This window comes from Hoplias malabaricus, chromosome 6 (assembly GCF_029633855.1).
Source record: "Hoplias malabaricus isolate fHopMal1 chromosome 6, fHopMal1.hap1, whole genome shotgun sequence".
Classification (NCBI taxonomy): Eukaryota; Metazoa; Chordata; class Actinopteri; order Characiformes; family Erythrinidae; genus Hoplias; species Hoplias malabaricus.
Genome location: NC_089805.1, coordinates 34,581,495 through 34,607,993, shown reverse-complemented (window position 1 = coordinate 34,607,993; position 26,499 = coordinate 34,581,495). Strand labels below are relative to the sequence as shown.

The 26,499-nt window shown below is 40.0% G+C and overlaps 1 protein-coding gene across 1 annotated transcript in view; it reads left to right on the top strand.

Annotated features, from left to right (window-relative positions):
• Window positions 1-26,499, top strand: part of csmd2 (CUB and Sushi multiple domains 2) — a 340,194-nt gene that overhangs the window by 271,977 nt on the left and 41,718 nt on the right. The window contains exons 43-48 of the mRNA XM_066674957.1: window positions 5,007-5,184; window positions 8,695-8,840; window positions 8,927-9,007; window positions 11,748-11,861; window positions 23,439-23,627; window positions 26,028-26,174. Of these exons, the coding sequence (XP_066531054.1) occupies window positions 5,007-5,184; window positions 8,695-8,840; window positions 8,927-9,007; window positions 11,748-11,861; window positions 23,439-23,627; window positions 26,028-26,174 (855 nt within the window). The remainder of the gene's footprint in view (window positions 1-5,006; window positions 5,185-8,694; window positions 8,841-8,926; window positions 9,008-11,747; window positions 11,862-23,438; window positions 23,628-26,027; window positions 26,175-26,499) is intronic.

The window sequence follows — 26,499 nt, the reverse complement described above, 5'->3', positions numbered from 1 at the left end:
TGATGTGGTTGTATCCGTTGTATTATAAGAGCCCTGAATCCAAAAGCAATATATTACCTCTGAGTTTGCTTTATTTTCAGTAGTTGGCAGCTGGATCTCCAACAGACATTCATGGCCAATAGTATAAGAAAGCATTATAGCCCTCGTCATGAATCCTAGGATGGGCTTCTGTTTCTCTGCATGAAACTGTGTGATGCAAGTCACCATGGTGTCCTGTCAGCTGATGCAGTGGCAGTTAGTGTTCTATTCCATGCATTTTAACATTTCTAATGCATTCATGCCTTGGAGGCAGAACAAGCTTACATACTTACCCTCTTAGCTTGGTAGACCTAGGTAGCTGCTAGGAATATGGAAGAACTAAAATGAGGAGGAAATAAACTGGGTTTAAAAAATCAGGTCATGTGAACCATATCTGAATTCACATAACTGGAAGAATGTTTGTAAGACATTAAGACATTTTAAACATGAATGTGTTAAATCATTTCCCCATGAAAAATGTAAGGTTTTGCTATTATGCATATTAGTCATCCACTAGAGTGAGGCTGACATCCGAAGCTGCTAGGCTGCATCTTCTCTAGACCTTTTGCAGTGTGGATAATTTTTTCATCAGTAATGGACAACCCTTGTGTGTCCAAATGAAGCTGGAAGGAGACATATGACGCACAGCATATCCAAACTTAGATAAAAGCACGCTTTTACCAGCCAAAGAAAGGATGGCAGTATTTTAGTTCAGAGAAATCACAGTCAATTGGCACAGTTAGACCATAACTGCAGCTCCAGTGTTTTGCTTTGGTCTTTGAGTATTGAACAGAATTATTTAGAAGTGGTTAGAGAGCACTTAAGAACTGAATGACATTTTGGATGGCTGCAGAACATCAACAAACACCGATCTTGCCCCAAGCACCACCCTCTTCCTCACTCTCACTTAACAAACAGATCAAACATCATGTACAGGGCCTTCTTTCCTGTGCATTACAAGTGTGATCAGTGCTCACCACCACATTCACACCTGCCTGCATCACCTAACGTAGCCCCCCTCCACTTCTTTCACATGCTTCCTCCAGTGATTCAGCACCAAAGTCAGCAAGCCGGCTTACTGTAGCTCTGCAACTCTGTGCTGTTTCTCCACCCTTCCTCAATCAATAGCATCACTGCACATTTCTGCTCGCTAGCGTGGTGTACTTTTTAATCAATGTCCTGATCAATACTTCATTTAGCAGGTGAGGTGAGGGAAGAGGGCACACAGCATTAGGGATTAACAAAGAAATGAGAAGGAAGTGAAAGTGTGAGGTGAGAAGTTACCAAGGAGAGGGTGCAATTGAGGAAGGAGAGCCAGGAAGACCACATTGTGTGAGAGAATGCGATAAGTGCTCAAAGAGAGATGAGTGTCTACTGGAGGCCTAAGAGCAGGGTCTTAACGGAACCAAAATACCAGCAGTATGCTGCAAACAATGAAAGAAATAAACAACATATGGTTGTATATATGTTTAATACATATGCCCATGGAATCTCTAGAGTCCTGCCGTGTGAAGTATGGTGGGCCAGTTGCAGAAAACCTCATAACTAACAGTCCAATGATTAGGAAGCCAAATTTAAGGAGATGAATTAATGGTGCAGGATTAGATATTCTGTTATACAAATATTGCACACCACCAATTCAAACAAATGTATACTTATGGCTTCATAATCAGGAACAGTGTTTTGTGACCCTTTAACTTATTAAAGGTCTTTCAGTCTTCTAGTCCTTGAGTATTTGTACCTTGAACAGGAATGCTTTTCCCTGTTGTGGCACACCCCATTTGTCTTAAAGTGTTAATTTGCTAATGAAATGACTCCCCATGCACAAACACTTTGCAGGGTGCAGGAGCTCAAGGGGAAACAGAGTGGAATAAATATGAACGGAATCATTTCATTATGTATTTCACACACTTTTATAATGAGAGGCCGTTTAATCATATTTAAGAGGAGACTAAATGTAGTGTTAAGGGTTTTCCAAATCTGTCAAAAAAACATTACATTCATTACCAGCCAAGCACCCACTATTTCTCTGAACTAAGGTGTAATAACTGTATTTAAGAACTCCACAGTAGAGTTCTGCACAAGGCAGGTCTGTCCGCAGGTCCCGTGTGATCTGTGGAATAAATGGCTGACGGGATCATATTCACAACGCCCAGGGTGATAGCAGGGAGAAAAAAAAGCCAATAAGTTGCAAGCTTGAGTGGGCACACAATTTTGTTGCTTGCTAGAGGTGGGCTCAGACAATCAGATTATTGGCTACTTGTGCAGTATGAGCAGGAAGAAAATACCTGCAGGTGAACTGCTGAAAAAACATGTAAATGTAATTACTTTTTAATATAATGCATGAACATAATGAATCAATCAGTACATCCTCCACTAGAGACACTTATGCACTAAATATATTTGTGTATTTGGAACAGAGTCGCAGCCTGTGTTTTAATCATAACACTTTAAATAACCCATTTTAGGGAATTAAAAGCCTGATGGTTGTTCTGAACACCATACCAAATCAGCACTAATAACGGAATACACTTACCTGGGGTTTCAGGGTGAGCATTCTCTCCTTTTTCCTTTATTAAATTTATTTATATATGCGAAGGTGAAAATTATTATTGTTGTTTATCGTATACAAAAATTATACACACATTTGGCAGTTTAGCTTCTTTTGTTAGGTTTTCACTTCACTGAATCTACACTAAATTAATTTTGAATATAATTGCCACCCATTTTCTTGCTGTTAAATATAATTGTCATATGGGCATTATACTGTAGTAACAACAAATAAATTTACCGTATTTTCCGCACTATAAGGCGCACCTAAAAAACTCAAATTATCTCAAAAGCCGAAAGTGCGCCTTATAATCCGGTGCGCCTTATATATGGACCAATATTGAGCCACAACAGGTCTCGCAACTACGGTAAGCAGCCGCCTACTTCATTTTCTTCCACACGCGGTGCATGCTGGATATATACCGGTATATATATTTCATTTCCATTTGTTTTTTTGAGCAACGTTGAGTTATTGATATATTGTTATCGCTTTGCACTATTTCGAGTGTTACTATATTGTGATTATTATTATTATTGAATCGAGGAAAAGTCCCCCCCCCCCCCCCCATGTGGGGTATATTAACATTGCACTACATGTTTTACCTTAAACTACGCTGGGTTGTAATCTATTAATAAAGTTGAACTGACCTATCTGACTGTTTTGTTGACATTCCCTTTAGCGCAGCTCCATCTAATTGATGCATAACGTAACCCCCAGCCTCTACTGTAGCGTCTATTGTATGTGCCTTATAATCCGGTGCGCCTTATATATGGACAAAGTTTTAAAATAGGTCATTCAATGAAGGTGCACCTTATAATCCGGGGGCGCCTTATAGTGCGGAAAATACGGTACCTAATGATGGCACACAATTGAAATTTATTTTTGTGATTTATATTTCGTTAAACAAGTGTTAATGTCCATCCACAATAAGTATATTTCATCTGAAGTGATGTTTTAATGACTTAGAACAGGCAAATCATTTGGTCCAAGAAGGCAACTTTATGCCATGTTGGAGTATTTTCCATTTGCAAGTCTGCAACCAACCAGGGCTCACTTTGCGTGTCCTAAATTAGGCATGACAGGTAACAACTGAGACATCAAAGCCAGTATGTGCTGACAAGAACGTCCAGTCTAAACATGGAAACGTCTGCACGATGTCTAAGTCAATGCAGGCAGATGTGCAAAGCAGGCAACGTTGTGCTAAATTCTCTTAAAGTATGGTTTCAGAATACTGTGATGCATCGAGAAATCAATATGTTCTTGCCATTTACATGTTTCCTTTACTAATTCTCAACACTTACTAATTAATAAGATGAATAGTCATTTGTCAGTATGTGTAAAAGCTGTACACAGTAAATTCACCCGAGAGAGTGTTAAATTAACACTAATAGTGTTGATCTAACACTGGTGAATTTACTGTGTACTCATCTGGTGAAGCGCAGATATTCAGAGATCCACTGAATATCCACAGAGTTCAAAGCTTTGTTGGAGGAATGCATGTGGTGATGTGAAGTCTATGGAGGGGGCCAGTACCTGGAACCTGATGTAACCCATGAGCTCTCTTCTAAATCTAAGGCTTTATAGTGTGCAGTGAGCAGGAGACTTCTGATTTGGAATAATAATAAAAAGGCATGCACAAAATTGCTGTCAGCCGCTCTGATCTGGGAAGATCTGTTAATAGTTGCTAGTTAGCTTTCTAGATGACTTAAATACTTGATTTAGGCTAACTTGTGTCTATAGTGTGAACTGTTTTAAAGTAAACTGCCTGTTAATTCACAGCCTCCGCCCTCCACTAATTGTCAAGTGCTGCACTGCCTTCCAAATTCCAATTTAACCCCTGCCTGTGAGTCCAGGCCTGTCTTTAATGTGTGTGCTGAATAACATTGATTATTTCCCCATGACTTCAGCAGGACTGAATCAAGCTGGCAGCATGGGATCAGCAGGCGTGGGAGGGGGGTTTGATTTTTGATGGACAAGGAACATTTAAATACCCAGCAATGCTGCAAAAATGGCTGTGAGTTGCGAGCAGTTCCTAGCAGAGGGATTTCTGGATTGGAGTTGGGTGTGGAGCTGATGAAGTGAGAAGGAGAAGAAACTCTGTAGGGAGGAGTTCTGCCGTGTTCTATTACCCAACGGGTCCGTCTATAAATCGGGTATCTGTGTCACTCCGCCCCTGTCTCGGTTCCCTCCCGTCCTGTGTTTTCCCTTCCAGGATAAGGTTGTGCCCTTATCTTACTGGAACATACCAACCCAGGCTTCGCTTGCTAACAGGCTTTCTTACTTAATCTTAGGCCTTGGTGAGTCGCATTAAGGAAGGAGCGGCAGAGAGAAGCTTCTATTTTTTATTTTTTTTCTCTCTGATTCCTTTGGAATCTGGTTTTGTGGAATCGTTATTCATGGTCTCGCTTGTGTGTTTCGTTCTGTTCTTGCCTCACAGTGCCCTGCGGAGGGAATATTACATCAGACAATGGAACCATCTTCTCTCCTGGTTACCCAGAGGACTACCCCAGCTCAGTGGACTGCACCTGGCTCATCACAGTGGCCCCTGGCTTCGGTGTGCGCCTCAACTTTACCCTGTTGCAGATTCATGGGCCCCATGACTTCATCACCGTGTGGTAAGCTGTCTGATTTGCCTTAAAGAAAAATCCATAACTAGCTTTTAGGTCCTACTTAGTCTCAGCCACAGATGATTGTTTCAGTGCGTTAAGTTGACTTCACTGTCTGGATTTTCAAGTTTATATCTCTGCAGGCCAGAGATCAGCTAGTGGGAGGGACGTACAGGTTGGAGACCAGTACATAGGTGGATACCAGCAAGTGGGAGGTTAGGGTTGGGGATAAGTTTAAGGTTAGATTGTACCCCCCACTTAGAGGTGCCCCTGGTATGCAGAGATATCCTTCTCAGGATTCTGCCAGTTGCATTCTGATTGGCTATCTACAATCTGCATATCATTCCAAAATAGTAGACTTTTGATTGGTCCTCTTATGTGGCAGTTAAATTTCATTTCCTGCTATAGAAGGCAACTCTCAACCGTGTTAAGTATAGAAAGGCACCAGCCACTCCGTAAAGAGGCTAGGTCCTGCTAGACTCTCTGCGGTTTTACTTACAACTCACAGTACTATTTCAAGTATTCAATGCTCTTAATGGACAATATGGACGTGTGTCTGCATAGTGCAGACCTGAAATGTAGTGGGTGCATGGACTGGTTTGAGTAACAGTGAAGGCCTTACTTAAACATAATTACATTTATTCACTGTGACAAGCTGAAACATAAAGATTGACAGTAGAATTCACAACTAAGTTTAATAGTGAAAGCAAGAGCATGTCCATATGTGCAATAAGAAGAGACTAAACAGCTATGTGGTAATAAGAAAAGCACTTGTAATTTAGGCTAAGCAAAAGATTTAGTTTGCTTGGAAGCATATGATGCCATCTTCAATAGTATAAGTCAAAATAATTGCAAATAACTGAGAAATGAGTTGTTTGTCATATTCACTATGCGTTTTTGTTATCCGTTTAAAATCTTTCCCATTTGTTTAGTTTCCTTGCCCCACCTGGTTTTCACTCTCTTGCCTCTGTGCCTGGATGGGTTGCTGGACAAATGAGCAACAGAATCTCTGCTCCAGGGGATAATTCCTTTCTCCCTCATGTGTCTGATGCTCTCTGCACTGTCACTATTTCCAATCATCCCTCATTCAAGGATGTCTCCTTCTCTCTCTCTCTCTCTCTCTCTCTCTCTCTCTCTCTCTCACACACACACACACACACACTCAAACACTCTCACTCACTCACTTGCATGCACACACATACACAACACACACACACACACACACACACACACACACACACAGTCATAAAGACTGTATGGGATGCCACTTGAACTTGCTAACAATGAAAAATATTTCCTATCAAATTATAATATGATTTGTTCTAAATGCATTTTCCCACTATTAAATCAAGGGGAAAGTTATGGTATTGTCTTAAAACATTCCATTTGGTTTAACTGTTCTACCTTTTCCAAAGTTCATTATTCTTTTTTTAAACTACTTATAAGAAAAATGGAGGTAAAACATCACTTAATGTACCTTTCCCCAGTGGTTAAAATGCTTGCTGCAGCAGCCAGGATAAGCTCTATCCTGGCAGCTTGGCTGCAGCTCAGCCAGCCAGCACTTACCCAGGCAGCCAGGCAGCCAGACTGTTCTGAATGGACAGGACAGGGTGTAATCTCCAGTGCACACTCAGACCCACGCTGACAGACGCTTTTTAAGCTGAATGGCTGAGGGTGAAATTGGTATCTGGCAGCAGCCAAATTGCCCTGGCTGCACTGAGGGACTGGCGATCAGGGGGCAAGGCCCCGAAGACACTCCGCATGTCTAGTGATCACTTACAGAAGGCTGGGACAGTGATCCCTCACTGAAGATTCCTCAGTACATGATGTTCAGGAGAATAATCAAGTGGCTGCATTCTAACTCAAAGTTTTTAAAATTGCTGCCTTTGAGGATTTAGGAAACTTATTGACTGTGGAAAAAGTTGAGCAATTTATGTAAATGCAGGCCATGTTACCTAAGAGCATTTATCTTTTGAAATGTCCAGATACCCTGGGAGTACAGTACCAGTCACATATTTCAACACCTTGGATATATTAAGGTTTTTTGTTTGTTTTTTATTACACAATGCTGTAATGTTTATGTCCTTCAGATTGAGTGGGATCCACTCATTATGATACAGCTTTACAGACTCTGACATTCTCTGAAGCATATCCATAAGGAACTGCCTGGAATGCAGCAGGAGAAAGGCTAGGTGGTCCATATGAGGGTGTGGGGGGTTGTTTAAAAATTTGTTTGTTTGTTTGTTTTGGTCATGTTTTCACATATTATAATCCAGACCAGGGTCCAATCTAAAGTTTGTTTTGCTACGTTGTATACATATTGTCTGATAAGTTCTGTTTCACCCTGCAATTTAGCGAGCAGACCAAAGGAGTTTTCTACATGGGCTGAATCTCCCGACACTTAAAATTGATTGTTTGGTAGAGGGGAGTGTGTCTGAAGGATGTTGGAAAAAAATTATGAGCAGATACATTTTTGCAATTTACTATGTACTACTATTACTACTGATTTGTAATCAAGATATATCTTAAGTAAGATACAAACACACTGTGTAGTTTGGGATAAAGCAGAAGTACTGCAGTGAGAATCTCAGATGTTTAATTTATAGCTTTTGTTTATGCTCACTAGTGTATGACATAAATGTAAAAACCAGTGCAATCTATGTGTGGAGAGAGGTGTTCAATCATCACTGTCCAATGGAAAACAAGTATCTCCTTTTTTGTCCATTTTTAGTTTGCTACATTTGAACACAATAGCAGTCCTTCACATTTTGTGAAAAGTGGATGAATCGACCAATAGAAATGCTCCAAACTTAAATCTTTTTACCTTGACTTCCATTGAAAGTGAAAGGTTTTTTTATCTTTTCCGGTATAGTTACTATTTTTTGGAGATCAACATTTTTCATTGGACAGCAGCAAAACTGTTTACTGATGATTTACAATAGATTTATTTGTTCTCGCGCCACATAGACTTCGTCCCGAACATGCAAAAACTCAACAGCATTTGTCCTGCTTCCACGACATATACATCTCAGCCCACAAAACAGGCCAACTGACTGTCTACAGGATCTGCCGTTTCTGCAGTGCAGTAATGCACAATTGTGGTGTTCACGTGATTGGTTGCTTCGCAGATATTTAGAATGACGTTATAATCTTATTAATTATTTATATATGTTCTATTATGTTGATTATGGGTGGTAATTATTCCTTGATTATTATCTTTTTTGACAGAATTTGTTCTACATGTTTATATTGTCCAGCTCCTGCAGCCACTGGATCAGTTAACCACCCACAGACCAGGACCACCTCTGCTGGTCAGACTTAATGTTGGTCCTTTGATCTGGACTTTGATCCAAGGCACCTTTCACACAATCTGTTTTGGTTAAATCCAAAGTTAAAAGCCTGAATGTCCAGACAATACAAAGCTTATGTAGTGTCCTAAAAAAATGAAGGTTATGGAATGATCATAGGTGTAGCATTAGGTGAAACTGTATTTTCATTACTGTAAATCTGTCTCCTCAGGGATGGGCCTCAAGAGACTGTACGTAAGTTGGGCGTGTTCACCGAGGGCGAGCCCAATGAGCCTCCCAGCAGCACTTCTAATCAGATACTCATCCGTTTTCGTAGCAACTCTGAAAAAGGGGGACTCTTCAAGATAAACTACCAAGGTACTTGTGACCTCTTATCGTCACTCATATTAAAATAGATCATAGCTATAATTTATAACCCTGTGGATTTCTCTTTTTCTCTTTAGCCTATAGGCTACAGTTCTGTCTGCCGCCTCCCATCATTCCTAATGCAGAAATTTTGATGGCCAGCAAAGAGTTTAAAATAGGTAAGAGTGTATACGGTCTGCACCATGGTACACACACACACACACACATAATCATAATCATGCTGACACATATAGTCCGTAATATCCAACATCCCAGGCTGTGGTGGGCATGTGTTGTATGGATATGGTAGCCTGTGCCAATGTAAGCGGAACATTTTGAACAGAGACGCAAGCTGCCAGTTCATTTTCAGGCTTGAGCGCCTCTCATTAATAATGTTCCCAGAATAGCAGAGGCAGCCACACACATACAGACCAGCCCCCCACCCCACACAAACACACACACACACACACACACACACACACACACAGTCACACACCTCTCTCAGCAATAACACACTTCTTTTTCCAGAATTCACTTTAAGGGGAGAAATCTGCTTCAGTGCCAGGACAAAAATCCCACAGGGCTCTGCTGATATGGTAATTCATTGCCAGAGCTCTGTTCCCTATGGAGCATTAGGAAAATTAACAATCCATTTGGTTTGTGCAGAATAAAAAAAAAAGGAGTTCTCAGTGATTTGCAAAAATAAGCAAGATTATGTTTAATTTATTTTGTTAATTTGCTAGATTTGTTAATGTTCTTTTTTACACTCAGTTAAACAGGTGTGTGTGTGTGTGTGTGTGTGTGTGTGTGTGTGTGTGTGTGTGTGTTACAGGGTCCAAACGTATATATTTTGGGTTAGGGTAGTGCTAGAAGGTTCAAGGTTCTACGTTTTAACATAGTTCATATTTCATAGAACATAGTTCATATTAATTTGGGGTAGTAAGTATACAGACACGGGGTGGCACGGTGGCGCAGCAGGTAGTGCTGCAGTCACACAGCTCCAGGGGCCTGGAGGTTGTGTGTTCTCCCCGTGTCCACGTGGGTTTCCTCCGGGTGCTCCAGTTTCCTCCCACAGTCCAAAAACACCGGTTGGTAGGTGGATTGACCACTCAAAAGTGTCCGTAGGTGTGAGTGAATGTGTGAATGTTTGTGTGTTGCCCTGTGAAGGACTGGCGCCCCCTCCAGGGTGTATTCCTGCCTTGCGCCCAATGATTCCAGGTAGGCTCTGGACCCACTGCGACCCTGAAATGGATAAGCGGTTACAGATAATGAATGAATGAATGAATGACGTAAACAGACACTCTTAATGCACTAAATTATACTGTTATGCCACATATTTTGTGTAAATCTGATCAAGGAAAGCACTGGGTACATACGGGCAGAGGTGGCTAAGTAAAAGTTAGCAAAATTTGGTAAAAGATATTAACCTTCTGTACATTAATTTGCCGCCTCTGCTAATTAGTTTGAAAAAGGGCAGTAGCTGGGGCCCTGAGAATATCAGAATCTTAACTCTTAGTATTTTTGTTGCGATGTAACTGAATGTTGGTTGTCAAAGTAAGCAATGATGGAACTACAGGATATTTTTTCTGGATTACTTTACTGCAAAAATGTACAGTAGTGAAATGTAGTTTATTTGCTTACCACCTTGTTACACCAAATAATTCAGAGATTATAAATCATTGATCAACTTAATAGCTAGAGCACCTCAAGCATTATAGTGTTAACAGCACTTTTACCACAGGCATTTTGTGCCTCATATTTACCTGGCTAATAAAAGAAAGTGTTACTCAAGTTTCACGGGATTTTGCTATTGTGCACATTTTGATGGTCTTACATTCTGAGATGTTTTCCGTTCAGTTTGCGTTTTCCATCATGTCCTAAAATAACACTTTCTTGCTATTTCACTGGAGAAAAACACTTTGCTTTGGCATGTGCAATTGGTCAGTCATTGTTATCACCAGGTTCTTAAATCCAATATTAAGTCTGTGTCATCGCTTGGCTGCTCTTGATGGCCCCACTGGTCTAAACCGGTCTAAGTGGCTTGCTCTGGGCCAGCGGAGAGCTGAAATGCAACGTGTAATCAGGGCTCTGTTGAGGTTTTAACAGCGTCTATCTCTGGCTCTTGCCCACACTGATTCACTGATGTTTTGATCATTGATTATGCGCCACATTAGCTTAATTCACTGATTTAGCAAAAGCTGTTGTCTTTGTAGTAAACACACGCACACACACACACACACACACACACACACACACACACACGTACATGCATAGCATTTGTAGGTAATTAAGTATGCGCTGCATGTTTGTTTACTAATGCAAATTAAGGGTAATGTAAGTGTGCTGACTACATCCAACAAAGTAGTCTTGTTGCATGTTTGAAAGCAAACGTGTACAATATATTCATGCACTGTGTAGTATGTTGTTTTGATTGACATTGTGTCTGATTTGTACGTCTTTGCTGTGTCATTGAATCTAAATACATGCCTGTTTTTTGAGATGCAGCCTCAATGACGGTGCTATTAGGGTGAAATGTGTGCTGTTCTGCTTCCTTAATTACACTGCAATGCAGCCTGGGCACGTCAAGTCTTCCTTTGTCTCTTTCCCCCCTGTATCCTTACTGTCAGCAATTAAGTCAGACAGTGAAAGGAGATGCCCTTCATCAAGCCTTGAGCGAGACGATGGCAAAAGCGCCGGCCACTGCTCCCGGGGATATGTACACTCCAGAAAGATTTTCAATCCATTTTTGGAGTCTGTGCCCTCCATAATCCGTCATAAAGCTTGGCATGTGCCAGACCCGCATTAAAGAGAGTATTGATAAATCAATGCAGAATTTCAACACTCTTGTCCTCCATCTCTCTACCCCCTCCCTCCCTTCTCCTTACTCACTGCGTTTCTTTTCTCCTCCTCTCTCCACAGGTGATATTGTACGCTACAGGTGTTTAGCAGGGTACCACATGAATGGAAATAACATATTAACCTGCCGATTGGGCACACACCTTGAGTTTGAAGGACCTCCGCCTTCTTGTGATGGTAAGGCTTGGATGATCATATTTTATTTATATTTTACGCTCTTTCTGTAGTGTGTCATGCTTTATTTTCATTGTCTCATTAAGGGATGTCTACAAACACTACAAACTTCACTTCATATATGACTTTTATTTTCACTCCTTTCATGTGAGATTTCCTATAAAAAATGTAAAGTTGCACTCGTAGGGCTCTGAGGTCTAGTTACCACTTTAGCTGTTACTGTATACACATTTACTGTAGATTGTCTGTTTGTAGTATTTCATTTTTAAACAGAAAAAGAAGAAGCTTACCGAACACACTCTCTCTCACACACTCTCACTCTCACACACATACACACACACACACACACACATAGAGCATATATCCTGACAGGCAAGTTTCCCTTCCTGTGTTTATCCTCGCTCAGCATGTGTGTAAATGGTGATTGGGCTTTCTGTTTACTGGCAATGCATGGTGGGAAGAATTGCAGCTGTTTTTCAGACTTTGATGAAAGCCTGCAGAAGAGGCACGGCCTAATAAATGCAACTAATTATAGACAGGAAGTACTAACGCTCCCAGCATATGCAAGTATCAGAGAGAATAGAGAGAGGGAGATGGAGCGTGAGAGAGATAGAAAGAGAGAGAGAGAGTGAGAGAGAGAAGAAAAAGCAGAAAAGCTTGACTTGCTCTTCTTTACTGTGGTGAGAGCCCAAACATGCACCTCCTCACCCTTCACGGCAGAGCGCTAGCTCTGAACTGGTGTAATTCATCTTAGCATTAATTAGGTGTCGGCGGCTAATCGCTCCAGCTATATGAAAAGGCCTTTATACTTAGGGCCAACATAGCCAGCTGACACCCGCTCCATTTGGTTGGGGTGCTGCCACTGGCTGTCAGTCATATTAAATAGGCCATGTGCGTCAAATAGCAAACAGAAGGAGAAAAAGTAGGAGACGTAGAAGAGAAATGTTGGTACATATTGGTTAGGGATTGTAGGATGTCCTCTTGGGGAAAGCTTTCCCGTATAATAATGCTAAGGCGACAAGCTGTTTGGTTTCAACGTTACACTAATGTTTCTAATGTTCTTGATTCAAACATGTGGTAAATTCATCAACACTGTTGACAAATATAAACAAACTGGAATGCCTCAGGATGTCAAAACAGGAATACACAGTATTAACAAAATCTCATAACTCCATCTTTTTTTGAGTTAGGCCTGTTGAATGTCTTATTATGTTACATAATGTTGCTGTAACAGACTAATAGAAGAGACCAACAATTGCTTGGAATACATTATATTTACATTACTGTGAACGAAGATTGTTAGGCCAGTGTTCCTGAAGAGTATCCAATTTAGAGATGCAAGGTTTTTATAAAACAAGCATTCGATTCAAGTAAATGTTGTGCATTTCTTGTGCTTGCGGGGGCTGAGTGGGTTGTTGTGTACATGCTGTTAAAGCTGTTCCAGGGAAAACAATAGAAAAAGAAATTGAATTATGAAGTAACACTGGCGAGCAGTATGGATGGATAATATGCAGTATATAAATTGTCACTCTAATAAAGCCTGAAGGATGGAATCATATGGGTTAAAAAAGTGCGGAGGAAAGAGAAAGGGGCAAGTACAGAAAGAGAAGAGAGTGAAAGAGTGAGGGAGGACAGAAGGCAGGGCAGTGAGGGAAGGAAGAGTACAGCTCATTGAAATGCAAGGGATATCTAGGCTGCAGCTGCACCCTGTATCAAATCACTGCCCCCGTCTCTGTCTCTCTCTCTCTCTCACTCTCTCTCTCTCTCTCTCTCATATATATATATATATATACACTCGCACATACATACATGCATACATACACACACACACACACATACACAGTGTCTCTGAGCCTGTTTCTCATACACATCCAGCATCATCTCCCATTCCCTTCTTGAACACACTGTACTATCATAATCTCTATGGTTCCCCTGTGTTCTCTTCTCCCTCTAGGTCATCCATGCTTTCTGTTCACTATCTCTTCTTGACAGAAAGGACCCACTCTCTTCTGACACATACAGTACTACACACACACACATAGACACTGGTCACTACCCCACGCTTTTCTCTTCCTAGGAGCTTTAGTATATCTCCATCTCATCCCCATGCAAATGTGCCCATGCTTCTAGACTCATCAGCTGAGCACCCAGGCAGTGCAATAAATCACAGCTCAAGGTTTAGTCAGTAAGAAAATGTCAAAGGATTCAGATGTTATTCTGAACATTTATAAACTGTACAATAGTGTTAACTTTTACTGAAGAAGAGGCCAGTGATTGTATCTATGTCTCCCTATTAATCCATCATTTATTTTAATCAGTGGAAGTATTATGTTAACATTCTCAATCTAGACCATTTTTGGGTCTATAAATTAGATGGATTAGATGACAATTTTTGCTTTGTATGGACTTGTTTTGGAGAAGGTATGTAATATCCTTTCCACTTTTGCTGTGTTTTTGTAAATTATTTGTGTCAACAACAAACAGAAATATGTTATACATAGAGGCTTGTGTGTCTAAACGAATTTAAACCCTGTGTAACTCTCCCTAAAATAGCAAACAATGCTATGAGTCATGTTGTTGCGTTTAAATAATATGTTAAATTTGAATTTAGAAACTCGAGTCTTCCGCGTGTTAAAAAGTGAAGGGCAGTATTATTTGTAAAATAACGTGAGAAGCTTAACGTTACAAATGAATGAATGGGAGAAGGACTTCTGTGTTTCTTTAATTGCTTGTGGACTGTGATTCCCATCAGAGGCCTAATTTTCACTCAATTTTTCATCCGCAAAATTATATAATGAATTTATATCGCACCACCAGTGGCGTGGATCTAATAATGTATGGGAAATTGGAAACAGACACACAAAGATCACATAACAGAGGTTCATGTCTTAAACATGCCCCCATGAGAAACCAAACTCTCTGACTAGCCAGTATTACTCAGTATAGATATGGAGATATAACCATTACTTTAAATATATTTTATTCAGCAAATGTCGTTTTCATAGTTTAATCATTATTAATATGAAATATAGATTACAACATAAATGACTTGTTTTTGTTTGTGCTGGCAGACAGTGCAAAGTAATATCCATTTTGTGAAGTATTTTAGATCCTGTGCACTTTGGGCGATAGGTTTGCAGCTCGTAATTCATCTTTGAATGAACTGTAAAGTGTAATTACTTAGAAAACTGAGTAAACAATGATGCATTACAGAACTTTTAAGAGAACAGCACAGGCCTGAATGCGTTTGAGACCTTTAGAGTTTGAGAAACCAGAGAGTCTGTTATGCTGTGGAACCATTTTTATAGTTTGTTCTTGGTTTATGTTTCACATTCGAACAACATCATTACGATAGATAATCTTTATTGTATAATGAAAATTGTCTGTTTTGTTGGGAGTGGTCTCTTCTTGAGATATCCATGATATAAATTGCAATGGCTTTGCAGTCACCAGATTTCAACCCATTTGGACAACTGTAGGAGATCAGGATCAGTGTGTTACACAGGACTCTCCACCACATTAGAACACAGAGCACAGAGGAATGATGTTTCACACCTCCAGAAGAGTTCAGTAGATATGAAGAGTCTATAAGAAGGGGCACTGAAGCTGTTGGTTTTTTCCTGTTTATTCAGATTTGCACTCATCTGTATACAACCTAATATTGATATCCACTTAACACATGCCCTGTGTGTGGGACTGCAGATATGCACAGTTTATTTTGGCTATGCCTTTTTAAACATGAGGTAATGATTATATATAAAACGATATAGAATATTGGTACACGCTGTCTGTGTGCTACTGCAGATAGAGGAGCCCTCTCAGAGCTGGCAGAAGCTCTTGAATTAGTAATAGAGGATTGCGTCAGTGTAATGCCCTTGTGGATGTATCACAAGTCTTGATGTTTGAATTAAAGAATAGAATCAAGAGTGTCAGAGTGCCAGAGCTCCCTCAAAAATGCTGACAGCTTCTGGCAAAAGGGGCAACTGAAGTGAAGGTGCTCTCTCTCTCTCTCTCTCTCTCTCTCTCTCTCACACACACACACACACACACACACACACACTCTTTTCCCATATCCCATAGTTCTCCCCCTCGCTTTCTTTTCCCCTACATCTGCAACTTCACAAAGACATACATGGACAAACACACAACAGTCTCTTGTCTCTTCTCTCTATTGAACATGATAATAGCATGTGCCTGCTTTATTCTGCACCCATTTTGAAATCTGCTAAATCCTACTATACTTTTTTTCTTTTTTCTTTTATTGGGGCTTAATGATAACCTAATGTGCAATCTCCTGAGATCTATCACCTTCGGACTTGCTTTAATTAAATACCAACATACTGAAGGCATGTCTGCTGACTTCAAATGTGTGTTTGTTTGTATGTGCTGGTGTAGTACATGCTGCAAAGTAGATGTGCATACGTGTGCAAGCGGCTGCATTTTACATGAGTAAGACTGTGTCTTTCAGTGGGGGTGGGGGTGTAGAGTTAACATTTTGACACGTTTGTACCTTTTGTGGCCATTGTCCTTCATCCTTTTAAGTTTTAATATCCTAAATAAGAACTTTGGTTATTTATGTGTATCAGGTGGTTTTACTGTCGAAATGTGACTCTGTATAGTACTTTAAAGGCTAAGCACCACTTAATGGACCTCCATGAATATTTCACATTATTTTAATTACTGACATATATAAGTATGAATTAAAATGAAAATAGCAGCTTAATTTGCTTTAAAACTGACAATTTTATTAAATTGACGGAAAAACCCGAGCTCGCTACGGAAATTATTGAACGCAACCGTGACGTCACTGGTGGACAACAGCTGAACGACGCCACGGTAAAACACTGTTATGACTGACTGTTATGACAGTATCTAGCTAAATAACCAACATTATTCATGACAATAGCCTAGCAATAATCTAAACTCAAATTCAGAGGTACCGTTATTCTTGTAAATGTGATCGAAGTCGAACTAGAATTCATCCGACACTATAAACCTCCGTAATGCAGCTACGTAGCCGAGTATAATCTGAGCCACCGAGTTTAGCAAGTCAAGCTAACGTTAACTAACAAAAACTAAAACAGGCGAAGTAAGTGTACTGTTTACCTGTTTACCTCCATGTTACAGAGGCTCTTGAACACCTTTCGTTGGTGTCCTTACATGCCCATATTGTTGGAAAAGCGCCAGTGAAATGAGCTACAGATAACGGAGTGAGCGGATGGTCCTTTCCAATGTGCCCGTTTAAAGTTGACAAATTTAGTCCATTTTCTGGATATTTTGGGATCTTTGGGCCATTTGTGCACAGATGTCCCACTGTACATTGAATTATTGCAGCCAAAAACAACACACCTTTTCATCATTTTGCATTAAATTAAGTGCAACTTCTAGAGTTGTTGTCCACCATCTACGTCACAGGCAAGACGCCTATTAGAGTTTCCGAACACCATTGGGGGGGGGGGGGGCTTATTCCTTGAATTAGTAAGAAATAACATGTTTTCTGACTTTCAATAAACACAAGTTAGGAACTCAAATTCAACTGTATTCATTTATTTGTTTGACACTTTCATATAGCTGGTGCTTAGCCTTTAAAAGTATGGTAATATATTTGAGACTTTTTTTTTTTTTTTTGCTTTGATTTCTGTCCATTTTCCTGAGAACACCAGCATCTTTGTTTGATTTGCAAATGTTTTTCATTTTGTCAACTCAGTAGCAGTTTCTTGACAGCTGCGTTTTGTCAGACATGCGGTATTGAATGTTATCTTTAGAATATTTCATGTCTGAACCTGAAACGTGGCACTTCATTTTTCTCAAAATTGAAGGCTGTTTTTGATAGTGACAGTTCTACCAGGTCTTGCATGGTTGTTTGAAGTCTCATTCTTTCAATTTACTTTAATATTTCTTTCCAGTTTTTTTTACTTATATTCTCTGTTGTTATGAGAGTGGATTTTCTTATACCTAATCCCCTCAGGAATGGCTCCGCAAAAATAGATATCTTAAACCTAATGGTTGTTTTGACTGAAAGTTAAATACATTTAGAACTGTTTTACTTTAGCGTGGTGCTAAATACATTGTATGGTTTTAATAAAATGTAGACTATTCAGTGCTTAAAATATGTTATTGAAAAGGTTAGTGATGTTTACATTCTGCTACCATTTGAAAGTGGTTTAGAGGATAAGGACGAGCTGAGAGTGCTAATCTCAGTTTGTGGTCTTACTGAATGAGCTGCATGGATGGAGCTGCTGTGGCTGTATGAACATTCATGCTCCAGCTCTCTGCATTTGTGCTAATCTGAACTAAATGTCTACTACAAGCAGCTCTCTGTGTGTAATGATTTAGGCATATATCTGTTGAAAATGAAATGTCAGAATTATGGTAAAGATTTTCAACAGAAAAACAGTGATTATGCCGTTTTCCTCCCCGTGGTAAATATAACTGATCATCTAAGGCATGTTCACCATCTAAAGTTATGCTTCTTTTTTGCTGGAGTGAAAAAGACCAATTCTGTTCAAGCCAAAGCAAGGCCTCATAATGACTGCTATTTCTGTGGATTTGATTTTTTTTTTTTTTAGATGTGCAACATTATTTTGTTACATTGCAAATGTGGTTCCTAAACAATTTCACCTTTTAATAATACAACTCACATATGGATTGTGGAACTTCTAAGAGGGACAAAATTTCATGAACTGACTTGTGGCGATGGTTGTGTTCTCGTTGCTGTTAGATTCAATTAGCTCTTTTAAATGTTGGTATAGGTAGACTTCATGGCCAGGTGCTTGATTTTACACCTGTGGCAATGGGATTGTATAAAACATTTGGATGAAGTACTTCCGTCTCTATAGTGTAATTACATCCAGGAGAAAATTATTCCTGGAATATTAATTAAACACTCTTCTCATTATAGTATTAGAGTCCAGTTCTTGCGTGGTTTATATCTAGGTTGATGCATGTGTAGACCTGTCTATACACACTACACACACTCTGTAAGTATTACTGCATTAGGTTGTGTGAGGGAGTAATACTTTTTTTCTTTTCCCCACATGCACTATACTTTATACAGTGATGATGGGCTGGCGTGAACGTTCATAGGCAGCTGTGATTATGTTTGTCACTAAATGAAACACCATGCACATTTTATATCCCCTCAGAGCACGAAAGCCATTCATAGGCCTCTGTATTTTAACCTCATAAATGAGATCTGTCAAAGCAAATCCGTGCAGTGCTCTCAGCCAGGCTCCATATTTGCCCAGCACACAAACAGACTAAGGGTCTACAGAGGTCTGTGTAAAGAGCAAGGCTTAATAATATACTTTCTCATTTAGAAGTGTGTAAATTGCTTATTGTTAGGTGTAGCATTTCATAATTGAGTTGTTGTCACCATTATAGCAGTTAAAATGTGAGTGCACTCACTGAGCTCAGCTTGGTGAAAATGCCTTTTATAAACACATGTTTATTTCTTCCTAAACCTTTCATTTATTTCAGTGTTTGGTAACATTTTGTACAGACACATTTTCTTTGCTCCTGTGTGGCATTCACTGGATATGGTCAGCTGGTGTCAGGGTTCAGAGAAATTACTTTTATAGTTTACATCATGAAAATATCAGAGTGTACACACAATGTAATGTTTCCAGACTATTCTCAGGTGTGTAATTACACACAGATCAGCCACAGCATTACTACCACTTCTACACTCACTGTCCATTCCCTCAGCTCCAATGATCATAAATGGGCAGTTGGTAGTTCTACAATTCAGTTTCAGTGTCACTGCTGTGCGGAGAATGATCCACCACTTTAGTTTACTTGCTGTGTGGTCGTTCTGTGAGGCTCCTGATAATTGAAAAACAGGGCAAAAGGAAAAAGCAGTGTATGCAGAGCAACAGATGGACTACAGTCTGAATCTGTAGAACTGTATAGTGCACCTATATGGTCAGTGGTGTGGCATATGTGATGCAGAATCAATCACGTTAACCCTGAACCAGATCTGAATACAATAAGATACTCACAGCAGTTCTCATAGCATTATATAATGTACAAATCCAGTGCAGACATTATATTTCTGTCATGATTATACTGGCAAATAAATGCCTCCAGACATGTGAACAATTGTTTATACAGAAAAAATAGTCTGAGCTTCGACCACTGGGATTTAAAACTGAAATTTATACAGTATTTTATATTTTAAAAATTGTAATATGCATACATTTATAAACAATATCACAGTATGTACAAATGTGTTATTGTGCCAGTAGTTAAATGTTATGATAGAGTTTTTAAAGAAAAGAAGTACCAGCAATATGTTTGATCTTTGTATTCAATGATGAATGCCAATCTACTGGACTTCAGGTTAGTGTATTTTTTTATTTTTTTTCCTATCAACATAATGAGTTGTGGTATGTGTCATGTTCTGACATCTCTCTGCTGAGGCCTGACTGCACGCAACATGCACAGAATGTGAATGATCTGAAAGTGAGACATGGATCACTGACTGTGTGCGGAGATTTGATTTTTAACGAATTAGAAAACACAATAAATTTCTCTAGAACAGAAAACAAACCAATTTATTGCATGTCATGTCATTTAGTGTGATTTAACACAATGTTTAGTCTCTGCAGGTTCTCTTGTGTCAATATTCACATTCCTCAGATTGATTGCTGTGTTAAAAAGATAAGAAAATTATAATGCAAGAAAGTCAACTCTGCTGCAAACCTTCTTCAAACAGGCTGTAATTACATGCTGAGATAACTGTAGCCTTATCTCATTCACAACAACTGAGCCCTACACCATCCAAAGTTGTATTTAACAAGTCAAGAAAGCAGGAGATCCATATTTCATATCCAAAACACAAGTGGCATGAATATTTAACGTTAACAATTTTTGCGGTCCATCTTGTGGTCTGCTTCATCCGTGTGTTCCGCATCTTCTCATTCGTGACTCTGTGCCATGGAATGAGAAATGAGATGGAATATTAGAAACGTGTCAAAGGTGAGGCTTTATCCTTTCATGTTGTCATTTGTGTTTGGTGTCTGGCAGTATATGCAGACAGCTAGAGCACGAATAATAAAGGAGCTTCGAGACAGGGCACTGCATAAAACCTGATAATTCAAAGGAAGGAGTGAAGAAATATTATGGCCTTGCAGGCAAATTGAACACGAATGATGGCACCTTCTCTTTGCTATTCTTTCTAGCCTGGGGTGTTGGGTGGGCTATCAAAGGCTGATATTACACCTCTTGTGTTCAGACACACACATGCACAGAACGCAGAAATATCGCCTGGGCTGGAAAACTCCTGAAGTAAAATGTCAAATATTAAATATATGCTTTGTTTCATGTCTTGGGTCATGTGTTTTGAGGCATGGAGTCAGTAGCAATGGGACTCGAACTGGTCTGACCTACAGCTGCTCAGCTGCTTGACTGCTTTCTCATGCAACATCCACAAAGAACAAATGCTGTATTAATCTCAGTGGTGTGTCATTATTAAGGATGCATCAAACAGGTTTACCTCCATTTCTGTTGTTTTAAGGGTATTTTTTAAAGTCACTCAAACAAGCTTTGACATAGCCGGACCATCCCAGTCAACATCCCAGTGATCTAGTCTCAGCCACAGACAATCCGCCCACAAGTTGACAGAGTGTCTGATACTTTCAGTGCATTAAGTTGGCCTCACGGTCCGGATTCTGCCTGTTGTATTAAATGTGCTATCTGCCTTCTTCTACATGTCATGCCAAAATAGCAAACTTGTGAATGGTCCTTTTGTGTGTTAGTTAGGTTTCGCTTCCTGTTGTAGTAGGCGGTTGTTGACCATGTTAAGTGGTGAGGAAATGTGAGACTACTAGTGATCTATCTTCATTTCTATTGTCATGCCAGGTGCAACAGTTATTTATGTACCATGTACTTATATGTATACCCCATTGTTTGATGTGATTTGATGTCTGGAACAAACAGGATTAGTAACTCATTGTGCTAGTCCCTATGCCCATAAAGCCAGTGTAATTGAACCTCTAATGGTTAAAATGTGGTGCAGGGATATGAAAAAGCTCAAATCGGGACTGTATAATGTGCTTGAGGGATTTTAATGCCTTTCAATTACTGTATTAGGAAAAACAAACAAACAATCAAAACACATGTCATACTTTAAATAGAGCACCTGAACACGGCATGTGGCAACATTTGAAACATGATTATTTTAGCTTTCCAAGACACTGTTACTGTAGTCTTTGAACAAGTCTTAAATACATCAATGCTGCCTCATTTCCCCCTTGACCTCTTGTCCATAGAAATGACTATACACAGGCATGGTGTACTGATTCTGCCTGGGTTGAAACTCTCAAACCCCAATCAGCCACTTGGTGGAAAGTGATTATACACTTTCTATATTTCAAACCAACATTCCCATTTTCTGTAGTATTACGAAATAAACGTTTAATCATAATCTGCTACACTGTCATAATCATGTACTTACAGAGTTACCAATGTGCTCATACAGAACTTTAACATTCAGCACTGCTGTCCCCACACAGAGATGTTCTCTTATCATTGACGTACATACTGCTCCTCCACAGTCACCACTGTCAGAATCCTGAAGTTTGCAGCCCGAACACCACAGTCATGGGCCTCAATCGAGACAGTGATGAGTCTGCTTACAGATGGGTGGTTGATGAGCTTGTCCTCTGAAGCAGTCACAGTAACCTGGAGCAGAACGTACTGGAAACAGTAAAGATGAAATTGGACAGGGAGAAAAGCCCCCCTACCTCTGCCAGACCTTCAACGAGACAGTGATGGCTGTGGAGTCAATCAAGTTCCTAGGATCCAAAGTGATAAGTGATCTGAAATGAGATTTCGACATCAACACCAAATTTAACATCGAATTTAACTTGCCTCAGAAGCTGCTGGTTCAGTTTTACACAGCAGCCATTATAGAATCCATCATCGACTCCTCCATCACAGTTCGGTGCATCTCTGCCAGCAAACACCACATTCACAAGCTGCAGCATATTATCAGATCTGCAGGGGAGGGAAAAAAGAAAAATCACTGGTGGCATCCTGCCCACTCTGCTTGACCTGCAGACCTCCAGAACCAGGAACCATGCAGAAAAATATCATTTCTGTCCTGTCACACCTTTACTATCGCTGTTTCAAGGCATTTCAGCTAAATGAGGGTTTGTGAGGGTAAATGACTGCCTTTCCTCACACCATCAAGTCTCGTTGTATTACTGATAGACCTTTTTATACTTGTCAGTTTTTATTTATATTATTTTAGTTTAGTGTGATGCTACTTCTTATCTGATTCCCTCAAACATCACTTAAAATAAATTGCATTTTATTTTCACAAAGGTATGCATGTGTTCATTTTTACAGGGTTGTATGTGTGTTTGTTTTATTGAGCGAATGTGTGTGAGTGTTTTCCTATGTACATTTGTATAGAATTTCACATTTCTTACTGTGCACTGAGAGCTACTATGTAACCAAAGGGAAATTCCTTGTATCTGCCTGATTCTCCTTCTGCTTTTATGTGTATTAAAATGACATAAACTGGGTAAATGATTTGTATGATTTGTAAACCCAGCATTTTTCTTCTTCTTCCAGTGACCTGTCCCATGAATGAAGTGCTTACAGCCTCTACAGGGGTCATTTTGAGCCAGTCCCCAGGCAGCGGATTCCCCCACTTTGAGTCTTGCTCCTGGGTGGTGAAGGTGGAGCCAGGCTACAACATCACCTTCACTATAGAGCACTTCCAGACAAGTCGGCAGTTTGATGAGCTCGAAATATTTGATGGTGAGTATTTAGAATTGAATTAATCAAGAGGCTTTTTCATGAGTTCGTATTGGTGGTATCGCCAAGTAAACTGTAAAGGCATGACACCCGGGGAAACATGTCTGATGATCAGGAATTGGCAGTAGCCATTGAGAGTTCAGACGTACCCCTGATTCCAGACAGACATTTGTGGAAAGACCAGCTAGACAGATACGCGCTCTTTCACTTGGGTCACATGGTGACAGCCATACTTGAAAAGGTGATGGAAATTGCTTTAGTCTGTCGGGATCACATGGGGCAGCTAGCAGGTCGCCGGCCACAACGTGGGTCAACAGGCTTCCATTTAGAGCGAGATTAGAAACTGGATTACAGAGCCAACAGGTCAGTGCACGTACATGAACGGTCACCGCGTTTTAGATGCCATTCAAGTAAGAAAAGATCACCGCATGGTGGAGACACTGTTACAGACAGAGGAGGGCGTTCAGCATTATTCTTTCTTTGTTCACCCCCTCTTTTTAAGAGTGTAACAAAGCTTTGGTTTAATCTATGGACTGAGTAGGGTTTTTTTTGTTTTGTTTTGTTTTTTTGCTTTCTTTAATATTGGCTTAAGAACACAAACTATTTGTCAGTTTTCAGCTGTTTTAATTTTATACGTTTCCTTTTCCTCCACCCAATTAATTTATTATATGGAATTTGGATTTATGCCAGGTCTATGTCTCAAATTAAAAGCCAGAAGCATCCAAAACAACTTTAAAAACCAATAAAATGTGATTTTCTGCTGTTCCATGTCTCTCAGACTTCTGAAGGGGAAAAACCTATTAAAGCTAAAATGGAAGGTTCTTTTCAAACCTGTGCCCCTGTGGTCTGACACAAAATGACCCTGTCTTTAGAGGAAGTTGTATTGCTAGTTAAGCTAACAAGAACCTGAGCCTCTTTAATGCATGAATTTGTATTCATAAGTGTACTGTCTGTGAAGGTTCACTGTGGTGCTGCGCATATTTTTGAAATGGTAGTTTTAATCTAAGAGCACTGAGACTCATGCAGTTTCATCGGGTCTTTTTAGTTTAATAGCAAAACTCTTTAATTGTTTAAAGAGCCGTGAATCGAATCAGAACTTACAAAATCGACCAGGATCATTCCAAGTAAAACTAAATTGCACTCAGATTGAATGGTCAGCCAGTGAAACATAGTTGGGATCAAATAGCGGTTAAGTGAACGATTTGCATCCCTGCCTGTTTAACATTCATTTCACAGATTTATTTGTATTCATGCTGCAGTGTGTGCATGATGTTTAAACCTGACGGGGCATGAATGATCTATGGGCTGCATTTCATACAGAAACGAAAGTAAGAGAAGGGCAAATGTAGAAAAAGTGACGCTGGCTGAATGCTTTTCTGGGTACACGTTTTCTTTCTGCATCTGACAAAGCACCTCAGCTAGTGTATGTGTTTGCATGTCATTTGGGCACAGTGTGAGCTTCTCCTTAGGGGAGCTGGCATGCTCGCTACTGATTACAGCGTTTCATCTTCCATCGAGCTGAAGAGCAGGCTACTTTCATCATGTACTGCCAAACACGGCTCTCTGTGGAGGCCTGCTTCCAGTCTGCAGTCTGTCCTGAACTCTGAAACATACACACACTCACACAGGAAAACCCTGCGATGTAGAGATGGCCCACACAAGGTTTCTCTCAGAATTTCTGTATTTCTGCAAATGCGGAGTGTGCTAGAGATTTTAGGATTCTCACAGTTACAGAAGCCAAACAGATGGGCCATATTTTGTTTGCTATAAATGCTTGACAGTGCTGTGGTTTGATGTCCAGTGTGTCTGTTTGAAGTTTGGTGGATTTGTTAAACGTGTCAGAAGCAGCTTGTAGCAAGAAATTGCAAACCAGGGCAAAACAACCTTGAAGAGCTTATGTCTGAAAAGACGAGGGTCCTTTGCAGAATTCCTTACCAGATAAAAACCATATGATCTGTGCGTGACGCACCTGGTATGATCTTACAGGTTGCCACTTAACTAAACACTGAATGAATACATAATTTCTAACCATTTAAGTTGAACCAAATGTTTTATTTCTAATCTGAACACTGCATAGTGTGTGTAATTTTAAGTAATGTAACTTGCTACAAGAGAAAATTCCATTTAGAGCAAATTAAGTGTCTGATTCTGACCGTGGTGAGGAATCTTATTTCTGTGTCTTATTGGCATTTATATTAGAAGTCTGGATATTGATCAGTGAACTATCATAAACAATAGTTCAGTAGTCTACACCTATAAAAACTGACAGAGACAGAAAAGGGACATGTTAAAGAGCAGTGAACACATTCTGAATGTCCCACAGTTTAAAAGTTATGCCTGTTGTTGAGTTCAGAAATATTATTAGTGCGTATTGTAATCAATAACATGGTTTTTAAACTCCAGGTCCATCCAGACAGAGCCCTCTGCTCATCACTCTCAGCGGTAACTACTCTTCACCTCTCAGCATCACAAGCTCCTCCAACAAAGTCTACCTGCACTGGTCATTTGACCACACCTCCAGTCACAAGGGCTTTAGAATCCGCTACTCAGGTGAGTGACATGTCAGGTGGGCCACTCTCTTCATGCAGAAATGCATAACCTAACCTCACAAACTACAGACTTCCACATTAGACACCTGAATTATTCTGTTCTAGTTATTGTTGTATAATTATTTTAAAAGTTTCCATGTGACAAATCATCTCTTTCTGTAAGAGAGTGAGGTCTGTTCCTACCATGTCCTTTCTGCTGTCTCTCTCCGTGTTGGATGGAGGGTTGATAGCCAGATCCGTGATGGCGTGAGTTAGTGGCAGCTGCACACGTTTGCATCCTTAATACGGGCCCCCTTTACCTTGGTGGGAGGATAACAGATGGTGGG